This window comes from Delphinus delphis, chromosome 9 (assembly GCF_949987515.2).
Source record: "Delphinus delphis chromosome 9, mDelDel1.2, whole genome shotgun sequence".
NCBI lineage: Eukaryota > Metazoa > Chordata > Mammalia > Artiodactyla > Delphinidae > Delphinus > Delphinus delphis.
The window spans coordinates 11,109,872-11,126,058 of record NC_082691.1 but is presented as its reverse complement, the minus strand read 5'-3'; the positions used below and the strand labels follow the sequence as shown (position 1 = coordinate 11,126,058).

The 16,187-nt window shown below is 66.3% G+C and overlaps 1 protein-coding gene across 6 annotated transcripts in view; it reads right to left on the bottom strand.

The window, feature by feature from the left end:
• Positions 1 to 16,187, bottom strand: part of CAMK2B (calcium/calmodulin dependent protein kinase II beta) — a 94,822-nt gene that overhangs the window by 6,183 nt on the left and 72,452 nt on the right. For 3 of the 6 annotated variants that reach the window (XR_009520584.1, XM_060020179.1, XM_060020180.1), the window contains exons 9-17: positions 15,509 to 15,603; positions 15,227 to 15,349; positions 14,684 to 14,767; positions 13,885 to 13,927; positions 12,888 to 12,962; positions 7,695 to 7,732; positions 7,460 to 7,531; positions 5,930 to 5,974; positions 4,318 to 4,366 (exon numbers count right to left, since the gene is read on the bottom strand). Coding sequence is in view for 5 of the 6 variants with exons in the window: in XM_060020179.1 (XP_059876162.1) it covers positions 4,318 to 4,366; positions 5,930 to 5,974; positions 7,460 to 7,531; positions 7,695 to 7,732; positions 12,888 to 12,962; positions 13,885 to 13,927; positions 14,684 to 14,767; positions 15,227 to 15,349; positions 15,509 to 15,603 (624 nt within the window). In the remaining variant the exon portion in view is untranslated. Of the gene's footprint in view, positions 1 to 4,317; positions 4,367 to 5,929; positions 5,975 to 7,459; positions 7,532 to 7,694; positions 7,736 to 12,887; positions 12,963 to 13,884; positions 13,928 to 14,683; positions 14,768 to 15,226; positions 15,350 to 15,508; positions 15,604 to 16,187 lie in introns of all 6 variants that reach the window. The other 3 variants (XM_060020181.1, XM_060020182.1, XM_060020183.1) reach the window with 3 other exon arrangements.

Genomic DNA, 16,187 nt, shown 5'->3' with positions numbered 1-16,187 from the left:
CTTCACCCGAGGACCCTCACACAGGCCTATGGAGCTGGGATGCTGGGAACTCCGGGTGAGAGGAGGGTGCACATCCCAGCACGAGACCCCTCTCCCTGAGGGAGACTGATGGGGCCCCCCCGCCCTCGGTGCCCCTGGTGCCCCCCAGGGCTTTGCATCTTCCCCTCCCCTGCACCCTGCAGGCCCGGCCACCCTCCATCCAGTGCTGGTCACAGCACCTTCTGTGGCCACACCTCCCGGAGTCAAGCTCAGGACAGACCCCTAAAGGGGCAAGCCAGTGCCGTGGGCCCCCCAGGTCAGCCTGGGGTGCTCAGCACCCGTGGCATGCCCTGTCCTCAGAGGTCCCCACCTGGCCCGGGCACGTTCCTAGGGTGGGTCGCAGCCCCGGGCCGAGGTCACACTGCAGGTGGCCCCCTTGGGCACAACCCTCCGCATCTCCTCCCCTCATCGTTCTCATCTGTGAAAGGAGGGGCTGCAAGGATCCCAGAGATGGGGACGTGGTGGCCTCTAGACTCGGATAGGACGCCGCACAAATGGGGACGGGGATCGGCCCCCTCCCACAGGCTCCGCTGTGCGCCCGCCTGCAAGACCCTGTCCCTCACCTCGGACACTCGCCTCCACGCCCCTCAGGCAAGCCCGGATTCAGGCCACAGTATTCAGGCCTCCGTGCCTGCGGCACGGCTGCTCCCAGGGCCTCCCTCCCCCCTCCCTCCTCTCGGCCAGGCCCCTGGGGCTGGCCCACAGCAGGTGGGCGGGGGTCAGCACCCTCCCGGCCCGGCACTCACCCAGCCTCTCCCCCGCCATGCCCGGCCCCCGGCCCCGCAGCCTCTCCTCTGAGAGCCCGGTGTCTCCCCGGAGGTGGGGATGGCTGCCGCCCTGGGGTGTCATCCATCCCTGTAAGCGATACTGGCGGGCGGGCGGCAGACGGGCTGCGGCGGCTCCTCCCTCCCTGGGGAGGTGGCCCAGCCCAGCGCCTGCCCGGCCGGGCCCCCACCCCTAGCATCACCGGCGGGGGCGTAACCCCAGGCACCATCCGGCCGGCGCCGTCCCATCCTCGCTGCGGAAGAAACCCGCAGACTGCAGACCCTGGGAGCGTGTGGCTCTAGATCACGGGAAACTGCTTCCTGGTTCTCTTCGCACACGTGCATGTCTTTAGCCAAACGGCAGCTCCGTGTGGAATTCCCTGCACCCCACGTCCCCCTACCCCCAAGCCGGCCCCTTCCCAGAGCCAGGGGGCGGCGCACCGCAGCCAGGGGTCTCCACACCCCTGTGAGCCCCCAGGAGCAGCCAGCAGGGCCACTCAAGGTGCTACTTACACAGGGTGGGTGGGGAGCCTGGGAGAGCCGGAGGAGGGCAGGGTGGGGGGCCCTGGGCTTCTGGGGTCCCCGAACCCCTCCTCACCGTGTTCAGGATGTCAGAGATCCTGAGGGCTGGGGCGGAACAGACGAGACGTGAACACGAGAAACACGAGGCAGGCGGGAAACACACAGAAGACAAAACCTATGAGCTGGTGAGCCAAAGCCAGAGAGTGGGGGGACGGGGGGGTCACGAGGGGACATGGGGGATGGAGGGGGACAGAGGGGGGACATGGGGGATGGAGGGGGACAGAGGGGGGGCATGGGGGATGGAGGGGGACAGAGGGGTGGAGAAGGGACGTGGCAGTGGAGCGTGACAGAGAGGGGTGTGGGGCACAGGGGGAAGCTTCAGGAACGTTCAGCCAGCTGCACCTGTCTGACCAGGTCGGTGGGGGGACGTGGAAAGCTGCTGCGGGCGGAGGGTGCCCTCCATTGAAGGGCAGCCTGGCCCAGGAAGGGACAGAGGAGACAGCCCAGTGCAGGACAGGCCCTCGGTCAGCGCCCGACAGGTGAGGAAGGGGTGAGTGAGTGAAGGATGAGCAGAACATCCGGCCCCTCTGTGGAGAACCCAGTTCTGCAGGGAGGCCGGGCCCTTTCTTCTCCCCTTAAACCCCCAGGCCTGTGGTTGAGAGGATTTCTATAACAGCTCCTTGTGCCTGGGCTCCCCGAGGCTCCCCGGGGCCCACACGGAGTCAGCGTGACTGGCAAGGGCACGGCCCAGGGCCCGAGGGGCAGGGCACATGGGTGGGCGGCCTCAGAGGGGCCCTGCCGGCTGCCCTGGGCCTGGGAGACCCTCTGGGGGAGAGGCCCGGGGCCCCGGACAGCAGTGCGGGGAGCAGTGTGGGAGGTGAGGGTCGGGGAACCGGGCTGGGGGGTAGTTAGCGCGTGTGCCCCCCGACGGCCAGCCAGGCCACACAGTTAGCCAGGCCTCGGCAGCCCGGCCTGGGAGCAGCTGAGGCCGTGCACGGCAGGACGCAGGAGCCGCTGGGCAGCAGAAGCAGCAGGCCTGGGGCACTACTTACATGGGGTGGGCGGGGGGCCCTCGGCTTCCGGGGTCCCCGAGCCCCTCCTCACGGAGCTCAGGATGTCACAGATTCTGGGGGCTGGGTGGACAGGAGGCAGACATATGAGGAGGCTGCCGGGCGAGGCTGGGGGAGAGGAAGCAGGGCCCCTGCTCTCTGCCGCCCTGGGGCCTGTCTCAGCATCAAGGAGCCCTGGCCCTGACATCCGAGCAGAATGGTGGACCGGGTGGCCCCCAGGCCAGTGGGGAAGGCCCGCACGGAGGGGGGCTTGAGGGGCAGAGGCCCTGGGGAGCCTCAGAGGGGGGCTGTCGGGGGCAAGCTGGTGCCCAAGCTCGGCCAGCCCTTGGCTCTCAAGTGCCCCCTCAGAGGAGCTGCAGGCCCTTCAGGGAGACCCCCACAGCAGCAGGGGCCCGGCTACTTACATGGGGTGGGCAGGGGGCTTATGGGAGCCGGAGGCGGGCAGGGCGGGGGGCCCTCGCCTTCTGGGGTCCCCGAGCCCCTCCTCACGGAGCTCAAGATGTCAGGGACCCTGGGGGCTGAGCGGACAGACGAAATGTGAACACGCAGGTGAGGACACGCAGGAGAGGAGGGGGAGTGCAGGAGAAGGAGAGGGGCTAAGCTGGAGAACCACGCGGTGGGGTCCAGGGCTCCTGGAGCACCATCACCCCCGCGCGCCCAGGGCTGTGCGATCACAGCAGGTATGTGAGGCAGACACAGGACCACGTGCAGGGCTGGACACGGGGCCTTCGAAGGCCGGCCTCCAGGTGGGAAGGTTGTGTGCCAAGGCCAGCAGAGGCCAGGCCTGGGCCCACCGAGGCTTCTCCGCATCTGACGGATGACACAGCTGAGGTGAGAGGCTCCCGGGGCCCCTCGGGCATCTGCCTGCCCTGCCCTGCCCCGCGAGGCCCCTCGGGCATCTGCCCACCCTCCCCCAGCCAGACAAGGGGTTGGGACGAGGCTGGCCAGGCTGGCCCGCTCCCCTGTGCTCCTGCAGGCTCGGGCTGCCTCAGGCCCCCAGCCTGCTGAGGCAGGGACAGAACCACAGGACAGGGCCTGGGAGAGGTCTGCAGACCTCCATGCTCCATGCTGATGGTTCGGGGCCTGCAGTCTGGAGAAAACACGTGAACGCCCACCCTCCCTGCATCCAGAGGCCAAAGCCTTATGCTCGCTTCCACTCTGGGGCAGGGAGGGTACTCAGGACAGGGTCACTGCATCCCCCCTAAACTGGCTGAGTGGCCACTGTCCAGCCCAGGGGCAGCCCTGAGGGCACCCAGCGCTCAACTACAAGCGCGTGGCCAAGAGGGTCAGGCGGGCCCTCCACGTGGGGACGGGCGGCCTGGTCTGAGTGGAGGGGGGACCAGATCCCCTCCCTGGGGGCAGCTGAGGAAGCCGAGGGTGGAAGAGGGGGCCCTGGGTGAGCACACGGCGCCCGGCACCCTGGGGCCCTTGTGGGGCACAGACGGAGCACGGCCCAGCTCGGCCTGGGAGCCCTGAGAGTGGGTGGGAGCTCGAGTCTCTGCAGCCCACCCCCCAATCCCACAACAAGCCCAGGAAACGCCCCTTGCTGCCCGTCCCCGAATCGACTGCCAGACGGGCAGGCACAGGTTTAAGGACCTTTGAGAGAAGAAACAGCAAATTCAACCGTGGGAGCTGGGCGCACAGCCCCCAGAGCAATCTGGGGGCCTGTGCAGAGAACCGGCCCAGCCAGGGCAGCGGCTTCCTCGCTGCTCAGGGAGCCCGGGCCTGTCAGGCTCTGCTTGGATGCTATTCCGGAGACTGCCCGGCGCCGGTCTGTACCCAGGCTCAGGTGGGACTGCAGCCCTGAGCAGGGTCAGCCCTTGGGCACACGCCCGCACCACAGGCCTCGGCCTTTCTCCATCCCAGCTCCCCACCCACCAGTGGCCCGCCCCGCTGCCCCCGCAGGCGGGGAGCTGGGGTACCTTTTGTGTCTTCGTCCTCTATGGTGGTGTGGGTGCTGTCAGACGACTCCTGGGGAGACACGGGGAGACAACGGGTCAGGACGTGGCCTGAACCCCAGAAACCCACAGGCAGCGCTGGAGCTTCACACCAGCCCCAGGGGTCACCTGTCCCCAGGCTGGGCCGCCATGTCCCCAACAGCTGAGGACCCCAACTTCCCCTTCTCCCCACAAGGCACACCCAGTGGAAAGACTCCGTGTGCTCAGATGACTCATCCGCAGGAGAGGAAAACAAGCTTTTTGGAATTCCAAGATTCCGAGTGGAGCAGAAAATCACCCAGAGCCCGTGCATTTTGGCAGACAAGGCAGAAGCTTCCAGTAGCTGCTCCGGAGCCCTGGCCTGGCCCAGACAGACTGCAGCAGCGACCACACCTCCTCCCCAGGCCCAGACCGTCCAGCCAGGCCTGGCCTTACCTCTCGGGTGGCCTTAAGGGCAGAGAGGGGGCCCCAGCACCTCCTACCTCACTCCTGGCTTACTGCCCTTCAGATATAAAACCAGGTGCCAGCCACCTGTCACCGGGTCCCCAGAAGGCCTGCCTGCTCCTCAGAAGGAACATCTTAACAGGGTCCCCAAGGGACCCCCCCGCCCCCTCCAGCCCCCTCACAGAACACACTGCTTTGGGCCCTGGCCCAGGAATGCGGGTGTCTACAGGTTGTAGGATCAGGGCTCACACCACAGCCCCAGAAGCCTCACTCAAGACACAGCGTCCTAGGAACACCCATCCCTGGCCCCGAGTCACAGAGGACACCCGGGCTCTTCCTAGCACCTTGAGCCTGGGGGCCGGCCCACAGCCAGTTGCCCAAGGCCCCCTGGTCCTGGCCCATGGCTGGGGTGTGTGGGGACCCTTTGAGGATCCCAGGCCCAGGTGGAAGTCCGCTTCTGGAAACACAGCGTGGCCGCCCACCCATCCCTCCCCCCACCCCAGAGAGCCAGCCCCTTCCCTGGCCCCGGGGTGAAGATGCCGATGGGATGGGAGCTGATGCCAGAGCAGAGAGGAGGGGCAGGAGGAGGGGGCAGCTCAGCGGGCAGCACCGGGCGCAGCGGGCAGAGGCGACGAGCAACGGGTGAGGTCGGGGAGTCTGTGCTGCTCCCCTCTCACCCGCCCCACACTCGGGGGCACGCCGGGCAGCCCACGCCGGCCCTTCTCCCCCGGAGCACGCAGCCCTGGCCGCGCATCACGGAGGACACCCAGGCTCTTCCTGGCGCCCTGAGCCTCTGAAATGGGCCCTGCATTCAGCTGCTCCTGGCTAGGCTGGACCTGGCCATCACCAAGGCAGGATGGAGAGGGTCTGAGAAGTGGACCCTGCTCAGGACATGAGGAAGCCCAGGCTCCTGTGTCCACCGTGGACTTGGTACAACCATGCCTCCAAAAAGGGCCGCACCTGGGGCCTTTCCCCAAAAGGGAGCAGCCCGCGGACCTGGGGGGCTCTGTCCTGCCTTGGGAGGGGTCCCTGCACAGTTGTCTTGGCACAAATGCTTCCCCGGGGTCAACATCCCAGAGCTTCCCCAGGGCCAGGGGGTCTGCCTACTGCCTGAGCAGACACTCGCAAGAGGGCGGTGAGGAACGCGCAGTACCTTGATCCCGTCCACTGGGTTATGAATGACGGTGGTTTGAGGTTCCTACAGAAGAAGGAAGCACAGAGGAAGGAAAGAGGGAAGTGAGAAGAGGAGGAGAGTGGAGGCCCCCCAGAGGAGAGGAGAGGAGAGGAGAGGGTGGCAGCTCAGCAGGGCGGCAGATGGCCAGCGGGGAGCAGAGCAGCTGGAGAGAAACCTGGGACGATGTAGATGGAACAAGCAGACCTGCCGGGACCTCGCCGGCGCCTGCGACGGGAGGGCGATGGAGAGCGTGCGCCTGAGGGCGGTGGCGAGAAGCCACACGCTGGGTGCCCTGCCTCGGGCGCGCCGCCTCCTCTCTTTGCAGCCGGGCCCTCTGCCTCGGCATGGGCGGGGCACAGTTTGAAGATGTCATGGGGGTGGGGTGGCACATGGGATGGATGGGGTCCGAGACGGGGCTGGCTGCGAGGCCGGCACGTGGGACCCTCCCCTCCTGGACCAAGGCCGCCCTCCCACTCGCTGGATGGCCATTCGGCAAACCCAGCCTCTCCACGGGCGGTCCAGGGCTCACACCCAGAAGCACGGCCTGGGGCCCGCGGGGACACCAAGTATGCTTTCAGCAAACTCAGAACCTGTGGACCAGCAAACCCCAGCCTCTCGGGATGGCCTGCTCTACACGAGACACCACAGGCGCACAGCATACTGGGCAGGAGGGCCGGTACCCGCTGGCCACAACCCTGCACCACCAGCTCCATCCCCTGGACAGGACCCTCCAGGTGAGGGCTGGTGCTGGCGGGTCCGTCTGACCTCACGTCTGCCCAGCCCTCCCCAGCAGGAGCCCCCTGAACCCTCCAGGCAGCCACAGGCCCGCACAGCCATAGAAGTGTACCTCCCCACACCTGCCTCGGGGCCTGCAGGACACAGACTCTGATGGGAAATGCCATGGCTGCTGCTGCCCTAGACCCGACAGCTGCTGCTGGGCCATCACCAGGGAAACCACCGAGGGGTCTCTGACTCCCTCCAGATCACCGGGCTCTGAAGCTAAGGTCAGGCCCACCCATTCTTCCCGGGGAGAAACCAAAGGCTCCCACCTCCCAGACAGCACACCCCTGCAGCACCCAGGAGAGGGGTTGGCAGGGGAGTCCCCACTGCCTAACCTGTCCTCACCCCCGACCCCCGGGCCACTCTCCCTGCAGAGCCTGCCTGGGCCCATCAACGGGGGTTCAGCCCGTTGCGAGCAGAGAGGCCGAGCAAGGTTGGTGCCCTGGATCCTGGCTCTCAGCCTCACCGGCTCCCTGACGGGCTCTCACTGCTGACCCACAAGTCAGCAGGGGCCTGTCCGCTGCACCCAGAGCGGCTCTCCGGCACGGCCTGAACTGGAGTCCACCCTCACTCCCACACCCGAGCGGCGGTGGGGCTGGAAGGGCTAAGTGTCATCTGTCAGAGACAGGCTGGCACACACCCCAGCTTTACCCCAGGCCTCCCGACAGGTGGCTAGCACACAGCCGGGGTACAGGAGGGCCGAGAAGCGGGGGACGAGGGGTTCAGTACCAGGGCAGCTGGAGGAAGCGTCCCCTTGGGGCTGGTGGCAGCTGCACTGTTTTTGGTGCTATTCGTCTGGGGCTGCAGAGAGAGGAAGAGAAGCCATTAGGGAGAGAATGAGGGGGTCATGCCCCTTCCTTGGGAGGGGAGGAGGCCCAGAGGGAGCTTCAGGGATTGGGCAAAGCTGTAGGCTCGAGATGGGGGCGGGGGGCCCAGACCCCCCAGGGCCAAGCCAGCGCCTCACCTTGACTCCATCTGCTTTCTTGTTGAGTAAACTCTTGGCTGCTGCATTGGAGGAAACAGACGTGATGAGTGAGGGGCCCGGGTCCCAGGACAGCCCACCCCCTCGGCGTGAGGCAGCCTCGGGGGCCTGCGAGGAGCCTGGGCTCCCCAAGATTGAGCGAGCAGGCGACCCAAGGTCCCAAGGCAGAGGTAGCTTCTGCGCCCAGCTGGGGACAGAGCGGGCCTGTGCCCTGTGCCGAGCAGGGCCGCCCTGGGGAAGGCCTGGCCAGCGCTGCCCGAGGACCCTCGTCCCCGGGACAGGGCCTTTCCCCCGGCCATCCGCCATGACCTGGGAGGACACCAAGGTTTCTCCTCCCACCTGTGACCAGCGGCTTCCGGGAGGGCAGCATGCAGGTTCCCCGAAAAGGAAGGCAGGGCTCTGCCCCTCACCCGAGATGGGAACACAGGGCAGGACAGCAGGTTGGAGTGGTAGGCACCCCCATGTCCTCAGGCAGGGGTGGGTGGGCTGCCGCTGGCCACCCACAAAGGGAGGGGCTTGCCCCAACCCCAGGTGCCTGCTCTCAGCCTCCTGGCCCCCCTCCCCTGGCAGACAGGACTCGGAGCTCTGGTCCCACGGCCAGGCCTCAGGCCGCGCCTCTCAGCTCAGAGCCCCGGGGGGCAGCCTCACTCTCCCTCTTAAACCACCCCGCAGCCCGAGCCTTGGGGCCACCGCTCGGCCTTGCTCTGGCAGCACTGACTGGGCCAACTCGGGCCTCTGTGCCCACCCACCAAGGACCTTAAGCTCTGAGTGACATCAACAGGATGACACACCTGGGGGAGGGTCCGAAGAGCCACCTGCATCCCAGGTTCCCACCACCCCTCAGAAGCCCAGGCCCAGCAGACGGCCCGTCTCATCCCAGCCTTCCCCGTACCCCCGGGGAGGAGGTCGGGGGCAGCTCTGCCTCTGCCTCTCTGTGAGCCAGCTTCAGGGGCCCTGACCTGCCACACCCCACAGGCCCTTAGCCCCCCAGCATCTGCACCCTCTGCAGAGGTTAGTTTTAATTACAGAACTCGAAAAAAAAAAAAAAGAAAACAAAGGAAGTCAGCTTACCTTACGGAAAAGGAAAGGTGAGAAGGGGAGGAGAGGGAGTGAGGAAGAAAGAAGAGAGAGAAAACAAGGTTTGTGGACGTTCAGGCAGGGAGTGCAAGTCTGCAGCCCAGGGCTCAGCGGCTCCTGCCTCACCCGCCCTGCCCACGCTCACACCAAGCAGTGCCCCAGGACAGCCGGTGCGGGTTAGAGAAGCAGCCCTGGAGTCGGATGCCAGAGGGTGGGGTCCCTCGCCTTGGAAGGAAGGTGGTACAGTCCCCACCACCGGCTCCAAAAGCTCTGGCTGGCCAGCCCTGAAGGGGAGGCCGCCTGCCCAGAGGGAGGAGGGTGGCCCCCAGCAGGCCTGTGCGGGGGGGACCTTTCCTGCTGGAAACACCCCTGGAGGCCGTTGACTCGGCCGGCACATCAGAAAGACCCAGAGAGATGCAGCGATTCTCAAAGTGCGGTCCCCCTGGACCCCACCCCCGCCCCCGCCAGCAACGTCAGCATCTCATTGCCTGGGCTGCCCCAGACCTCCTGAGGCAGAAACTCGGGGGTGGGCTCGGCATCAGTTTAACTGTTCATCTGCTCTGGGGGATCCTGCTTCAGTTCGAGAACCACTGGTCAAGGTCCCCAGTGCAGCGACCAGGCCGCTGGGCCACCCCCTGCTGATCGCCTTACCCTGTCCAGGTGGCCATCGCCGCCCTCCGGGCTTTGCTTTGGCACACAGGTGGCTGCCCCCAGCCAGAGGGCCCCGCGGGGTTATCGGAGACCTGCTACACTGGGCGCAGCCTCAGTTCCCAGCCTTCCTCCCCAACGGACCCATCAATTCCCTCAAGTTTCCCTCCCAGGATCCACGGGCCAAAGTTTAACGAGAAACCTGACTCCTGGCCCAACCCTGTCGCCCAGTGGGCTTCACCCCGTGAGAAGCACCACAGTACCCCAGCGAGTGACGGGACCACAGGTCGTCCCTTTCCTCGTCCCCCAGTTCATCCTCGCAAGGGCGAGGCCTCACCTGGTGAGGCCGGCCTCCGCAGGCATCCAGGACCAGAAATGCCGCCTGCTCAGGGCCACAACCGACTTCCCACTGCGGGGACTGTGAAAACCTCCCAGGTGGCAGCTACGTCCGCATGCCTGTAACTCACCACGGAGGAACAATCGAGTCCTGCAGACATGGGAACTCCCAGGCCTCCAGGGCCTGCAGCCTCACTCCTGACCAGCATGGCCCTAGCCTCCCTACTGACCCAGAAGTGGGGGTCGTGCTGTGGTCACAGAGCCCGGGGACCCTGTCTATGCTGGCCGACCAGCTGGCTGGACACAGCTGGAGGAAAGTGGGGTCCAGCCCATCTTGAAGGCACTCGTCGTGAGAGCTGAGCAGACGAGCAAGCTGACCCCCGCCCCCCCAATTTAAGGTGGGCAGTCTGGGGAGAGTCATCTCCCAGTGCCACACAGCCTTGGCCAGCGGCATTCCCGGCCAGCTGAGTTAGGGCCAGTGCACGCCAGTGCTGGTCTGAGAAGTCCGGTCAGGGCCAGCCCAGTGCCCTGGTGGGGGCAGAGTCAGCTCTGCCTGGTCTTCCCCTTGGGCAGGAAAGGGGGGCCCCTGGGACAGTCCTGGGTCTTAAGAGGGTTCCCTTCAGTCCCTGATTCTATCAAAACCCACATTCCAGACCGTGCTACACGGGACGGTACCAGTTCCCCTCCCTAACAAGCCACCCCTCAGGTGACTCAGTCCGCCACCACGGCCCAGGCTCCAGGATGCCCTGCAGCAGACACCTGTCCTTGTAATCGATTCCCAAACACTGCTCCTTGCGAACCCCTGTAACCTACACCTGCGTGTCTGGGTACAGGGTGTCTGGACACTCAGCTGCCGTCTTCCTGAGCTCAGCTCCTGGCCGCCGCGTTTCCTGGAAATTCACATCTCTGGCTGAGAATAATTCCAGAATCCTGTTGACTCCTGTCTACACTAGCGGTCAAAGGCATAGGGAGTTTCCTTTGTGTTTCCTCAAGTCGAATTCAAGTCGAATTCATTACTACACAGCAGGAGCCAAGGTGGACCAACCAGGCACCCTAGACCCCCAGAGACAAGCAGAGACCCTCTGCCCCACCCCGGCCCGGGTCCTTGGGGCCAGGCCATCATTGCCACCCCAGCAGTTTGCCTGAGTCTCCTCTTGGTGAAGGCCAAGTGGGACTGACCAGGCCGCCTTGATGAACTGCAAGAGATCTACAAAGACACCCGGTCTTCCGCTGGCCGAGGGCACTACGTCACCCCAGAGGCCGTCATCCACAGAGAAGCAATGGCCTTGGGACTGAGCCCCCTGCTTGCCGTGTCTGCTGGGTCCAACGCACTGGCTGAGGTGGGCTGACCTAGCGGGGATGGGGGCTCAACCCACAGGGCCCAGCCTTTACCTCGTCCCCTAGCTCATCACTCAGGGACAGCCATGCTGGGCTCTGTCCACATGCACGGACCACCCCCAGGACAGAGCAGCCCTGGGCGCCGGGGGCAGAGCCGCACATGCTCGCGGCCTCATGCACGGACGCTCCACATCCCCTTGCAGGCAGCGGGCATTGCAGGTGGGAGCCCCGGGCAGATAGCGGCTCAGAGGCGCCTGCCTCGCTCACCGCTGCCCCACCCCCGGCTTCACCAGGAGCCCCTAGTCTCACTGTCCCGTATCCCACTGCCCCTCCCTCCCTCTCAGGTGCTCCGGAAAGGCCCAGAAAATGAAGCTGACTCAGGACGACCCCGGGGGCCTGCCTGCTGGACCCGTCACTGGGCTCACGGGAGGAGCACAGGCCCTCCTGCTGAGGACAGCCCTGCCCTGAAAGCCCCAGGAGGCAGCAGCCAGGGTCCTCTGGGTGGGCAGGCGGGCCTGCACACCCTGTGGGGTCACGGGGTAAGAGCTGGGCTGGATGTGCAGTAAAGAAAGGGCCCGGGGGCTTCCCTGGTGGCGCAGTGGCTGGGAGTCCGCCTGCCGATGCAGGGGACACGGGTTCGTGCCCCGGTCTGGGAGGATCCCACATGCCGCGGAGCGGCTGGGCCCGTGAGCCATGGCCGCTGAGCCTGCACGTCTGGAGCCTGTGCTCCGCAACGGGAGAGGCCACAGCAGTGAGAGCCCCGCGTAACCCCCACCAAAATAAAAAAAGAAAAAAGAAAGGGCCTGGGCCTGGGAGGGGCTGGGCGTCTGCCCTGTCCCGGCCGACACTCACGGCACCGGCAGGAAATGCCGGGCTTCTTCTAGGCCCCTCAGCTGCAGCTGGCTCTGCCCGCCCTACACTTGTGCCACCCTCAGCTCAGGCTGGGGCCATGGGCCCACTAGGAAGTCTTGGGGTCCACTAGCCTCATGTGATGCGGCCAAGGTCACGGCTGGATGAGTGGGAGCTGGCATGGGCCTTCTGGGAGGTCTGCCCCTCACAGACTGGGGCACAGGTTAGCAGAATGAGCCTCTCCCCTCACAGGGTGGGGACGAGGTAATGGGGGCCTCGTAGAAAGAAACCAAGAGGAGGCCTTCAGAGTCATTCTCTGGGTGGCCGAGGGCCCCGTCTTGGGGCTCACGGGGCAGACGTGCGTGTTTGGGACCCAGCACAGACCACCGGCTCCGTGCGAGCGGCTGGAAGCACAGGGCAGAGCCCTGGGCGCGTGTGCGGGACAGGTCGGGGGTGGCCAGGGTGGCCAGTGGGCTCTCACGGGGCAGGGTCTCTGCCCACGCCCTTCTCCCCAGGGCCCCCACTCGGGATTTAAACTCCCAGCAGCAGCCCCGAGGCTTCCTGGGGTTGGTGTCAAGGTCATTCTGAGCGGGGGTCATGATGGACAAGCGGGGCGTGAGACTGAGACAGCAAAGGGCTCTGACCAGAGGGGTCTCCTGACCCCCAGACTCAGGAACCAGGACTGGGGAATTCGGTCAAGGGCATGGAGGGCAACTCGGCTCAGGGGTCAGCTAGCCTGGCCCCTCCTGAAATAGGTGGGGTCTGAGGCCGCTGGGACAGTTGGGGCTGCCTCCCTGCCCACGGGGGCTCTGTGGGCGTGTCCACGGCGGGAGCAGGGGCTCCCGGGGCCTCTGGGGAGGCTCTCAAGGCCCAGCCGGCGGCTGCGTGCAGCGAAGGGACCTGCATGCCGACAGGCGGGACATCTACCTTGTTCCACCAGCCCCATGGTGGTGCCGGAGGCCGCGGTGGACATTGTGGCTGGAGCGGTGGTCTGTCTGCCCACTGTTAGCACCGGGTTAGAGACGAGGGGAGGGGCGGACACAGACGAGGGGTGGGCGAGGTGAGGGAAGAGAAGAGACAAAGGAAGCAGAAGAAGATTAGAGTCAAAGTTTAGGTGACAGATGGTTCCAGAATCCCTTCACAGGAGCGTGAAAACAAGATGGAGACCGACGGACACCGGAAAAGCGTTTGCCTCCTTTCTCCTTGGAAAACCCCAGCGGGGCCTTCCGGGTGCCGGGCTGGGCGTGCGGACAGGACACGTCCTGTTAGTACTGGTGTGACGGCATGCCCCCCCGCCCGGCAGCACAGCACCACAGCAAAAGTAACAGGATGGGGCGCGTGCTGATGCAAACGGACAACGAGGACGGACCACAGACGCACCCGCACCAGCATCGCGGGCCACAGACAAGCCACAGGAGCGCCGGGGGCAGCGGCCCTCCTCGGGTGACACTGTCCCCGCTGGGCCTGCCTGGGCCCATGGCCTCAGGGGCGCCGACAGCCCCCCAGAGCGGCCGCACACCCCCAGCCCTGCCCACCCTCGGCGCCCGGGTGGGCGGCCGCCAGCCAGAGCATCGGAGCCTCCTCTAGCCGCCCCCCAACCCACACACAGAACGGGTGCTCAGAGGATTCAGGACAACAACGAGGCCACAGAGGTGCCGACCAACGCCTGCACAGACACACGGAGCTGCGGCCCGGCCGGCGGGCAGCTCAGACACAGACCCAACACTCAGGGACGGGCCCTCGCGGGGCCCGGCCGTAGCCCAGGCCTCCTCTGTGGCCCGAGGGTCTCAGAGGACCGAAGGTCGGGCCGGGCCAGCAGCAGAGGAGGGGACAGTGGGGTGAGGACACGGCAGGCAGCTGGTGGCGGGTCGTTCCCCAGCCTTCCCGCCGTAGGCCTGCTCCTCCTGGAGAAGGCTCTACTCACCTGAGAAATTCCGCGTGGCCAGCATGGTGGTGAGGATCGCGCCCTGGGGAGAGACACACGGCTGAGGCCAGGCGGAGACCCCCGCCCGCACCTCGAGTCACGGCCTCGCAGAGAGGCAGCTGCACCCAGACATGCCACCCACGTCCAGCATTAAAACAGGGACGCACCCCAGGTCCTAAACTGCCCACTGAGCCCAGCTCTTAAAGGTGTCAAGACCCCCCGGGGCTGCAGCTGGGGGTCTGCCTCTCCCCACGCCACCTCCTCTCCCTGACAGGCACGTGCACGCCAGCCGCCAGGCCTGGACACTCACTCTCAGCACAGAGCAGCCTGTCGGGAGGGCGGGCCTGGCTCCCAACGGCCTCCCTGCCCAGGGCCCTCCACCCTCCCTCCCGCCCTCCCCCTGCCCACGCAAGCAGCAGAGCTCAGCTGATCTCCTGACCAAACCTGCCCCAGGTCAGAAGCTTCTCAGCCTTCTCCCGCTCAGAAAGTATGACCGACCACAGGGCGCCTTTCCCCCCAGGGAGCCCCAGGAATGCCTCATGGGCGGCGTGGGCGGCTGAGGAGGGACCAGCTGTGCACCTGGGGGCCAGGCTCACGTCTGGGCACCTCTGGTGTTGTTGCCATGGGGGGGCTAGTCTGGGACGGCACTGACGAGCAGCCCATCCTAGGTGACTGGGACCCCCACAGGCCTGCCCGAGCCCCTCCAGCTGCTCCCAGGGCAGGGCCCTCGGCCCCTCTGGGTGGGTGAGCACGTGTGCCTGGCGTGGCACCCTGGCCCTCACTGGGGTCGGCATCTCACCTTGAGCTTCCGCCGGGCATTGAACTTTTTCAGGCACTCCACGGTCTCCTGCCTGTGCATCATGGAGGCCACAGTGGAGCGTTGCTGTGGGGAGGGGGGAGGGAGGAGGGGGTCACCCGCTGCAAGGAGCCCTGAGGGGCATCAGCTCTGTCCCCAAGGCGGGGCTCTAAAGAGGGGGCTCGGAGCAAGGCTCAGGGCAGCAGCACCCCCAGGGCCCTTGTGCCAAGAGCTGCCGGCCGCCCACTGCAGCCAGAGGCCACCTGTTCCCGCTGCTTGCCTAACCCCCCAGCCCGTCACCCCTCATGGCCCGTCCGCCCCCCTACCTGTCCCTCACCCACCTCACTACTCTATCCCCTCACGCCCTGGACTGGGCCTCCTCTTCCCACAGAGCTCCTTAGTCTCCCAGGGACTAAGGTCTTTAAACCCACCAGCCTCAAAGCCACAGGCCACGCAGCCCCCGGGAAACCAGGGGACCCACCGGATGCGAGGAGAGCGCGCCAGGGTCAACGCGCCGGGGGGTGGTCCGAGGCTGGGGCGACTTACGCAGACCCATGGGTGCTTCAGCGCCTCGTGCGCCGTGATGCGCTTGGCAGGGTTGATGGTCAACATCTGGTTGATGAGGTTTTTGGCTTCAGGAGTGACCGTGTCCCACTCCGGGGATGGGAACTACGAAGGGAAACCACGCACAAGGGAGCCTAAAGCCCCCTTCCCAGGCAGAAGACGGAATTCTCCGGGGGGGGCCTCATCTGGACACGGGCGGCGTCACCCCGCTCCCTGCCTCTGCCTCCCCCAGATGGGGAGGGTCGGGGGGGTCCCGGCACTCACGTCGTAGGCCCCGGCCTTGATCTGCTGGTACAGCTTGTGCTGGTCCTCGTCCCAGAAGGGTGGGTAGCCCACCAGCAAGATGTACAGGATCACCCCTGCGGGGAACCGCAAGCGCAGGGCCTCGCACTGCCGCCCTCACCGCCTGCGCCCAGCGGCTCAGCCCCAGCCCACAGAGCCCACAGCGCGGCCACAAGCCAGTGGGGCGCTGCTGCGTGGGGTCAGCTGTGTGACCCCCGGCGTGGGGGTCATATGCCCAGCTCTGCCGCCTGACAGCTAGGGGACCCTCAGCCAGTTTCTCAGCATCAGCTAGGGTGGGGGTCACTGCCCGAAGCCAGCAAGCCCCATGAGAACACTGGGACCCTCAAGGTCCAGTGGGACCCCCCCCCCCGGCCCCCGCAGCCAGCGTCAGCAAGTGTCACTGTTTGGAGACCCTGACGGCGGAATGGCATATACATCTCCTTCACCTCTGCTCTACCCTCATCCTACTTCACAGGAGAGGCCCGAGGTCGGCCCCCTCCGCCGCGCAGAGGACAGGCCCCGCCAGGGTGGTGTGCACGGTCTCCAGCCCTCCAGCATCCATCCACCACCTGGGCTCCTGCCGCTCCTCCTCCAGACCGCTCTGCAGAGCGCGGGGCAGGTGCTGGGGCGGTGGGCTTCTCAGCAACCGCCAGGATCGCAT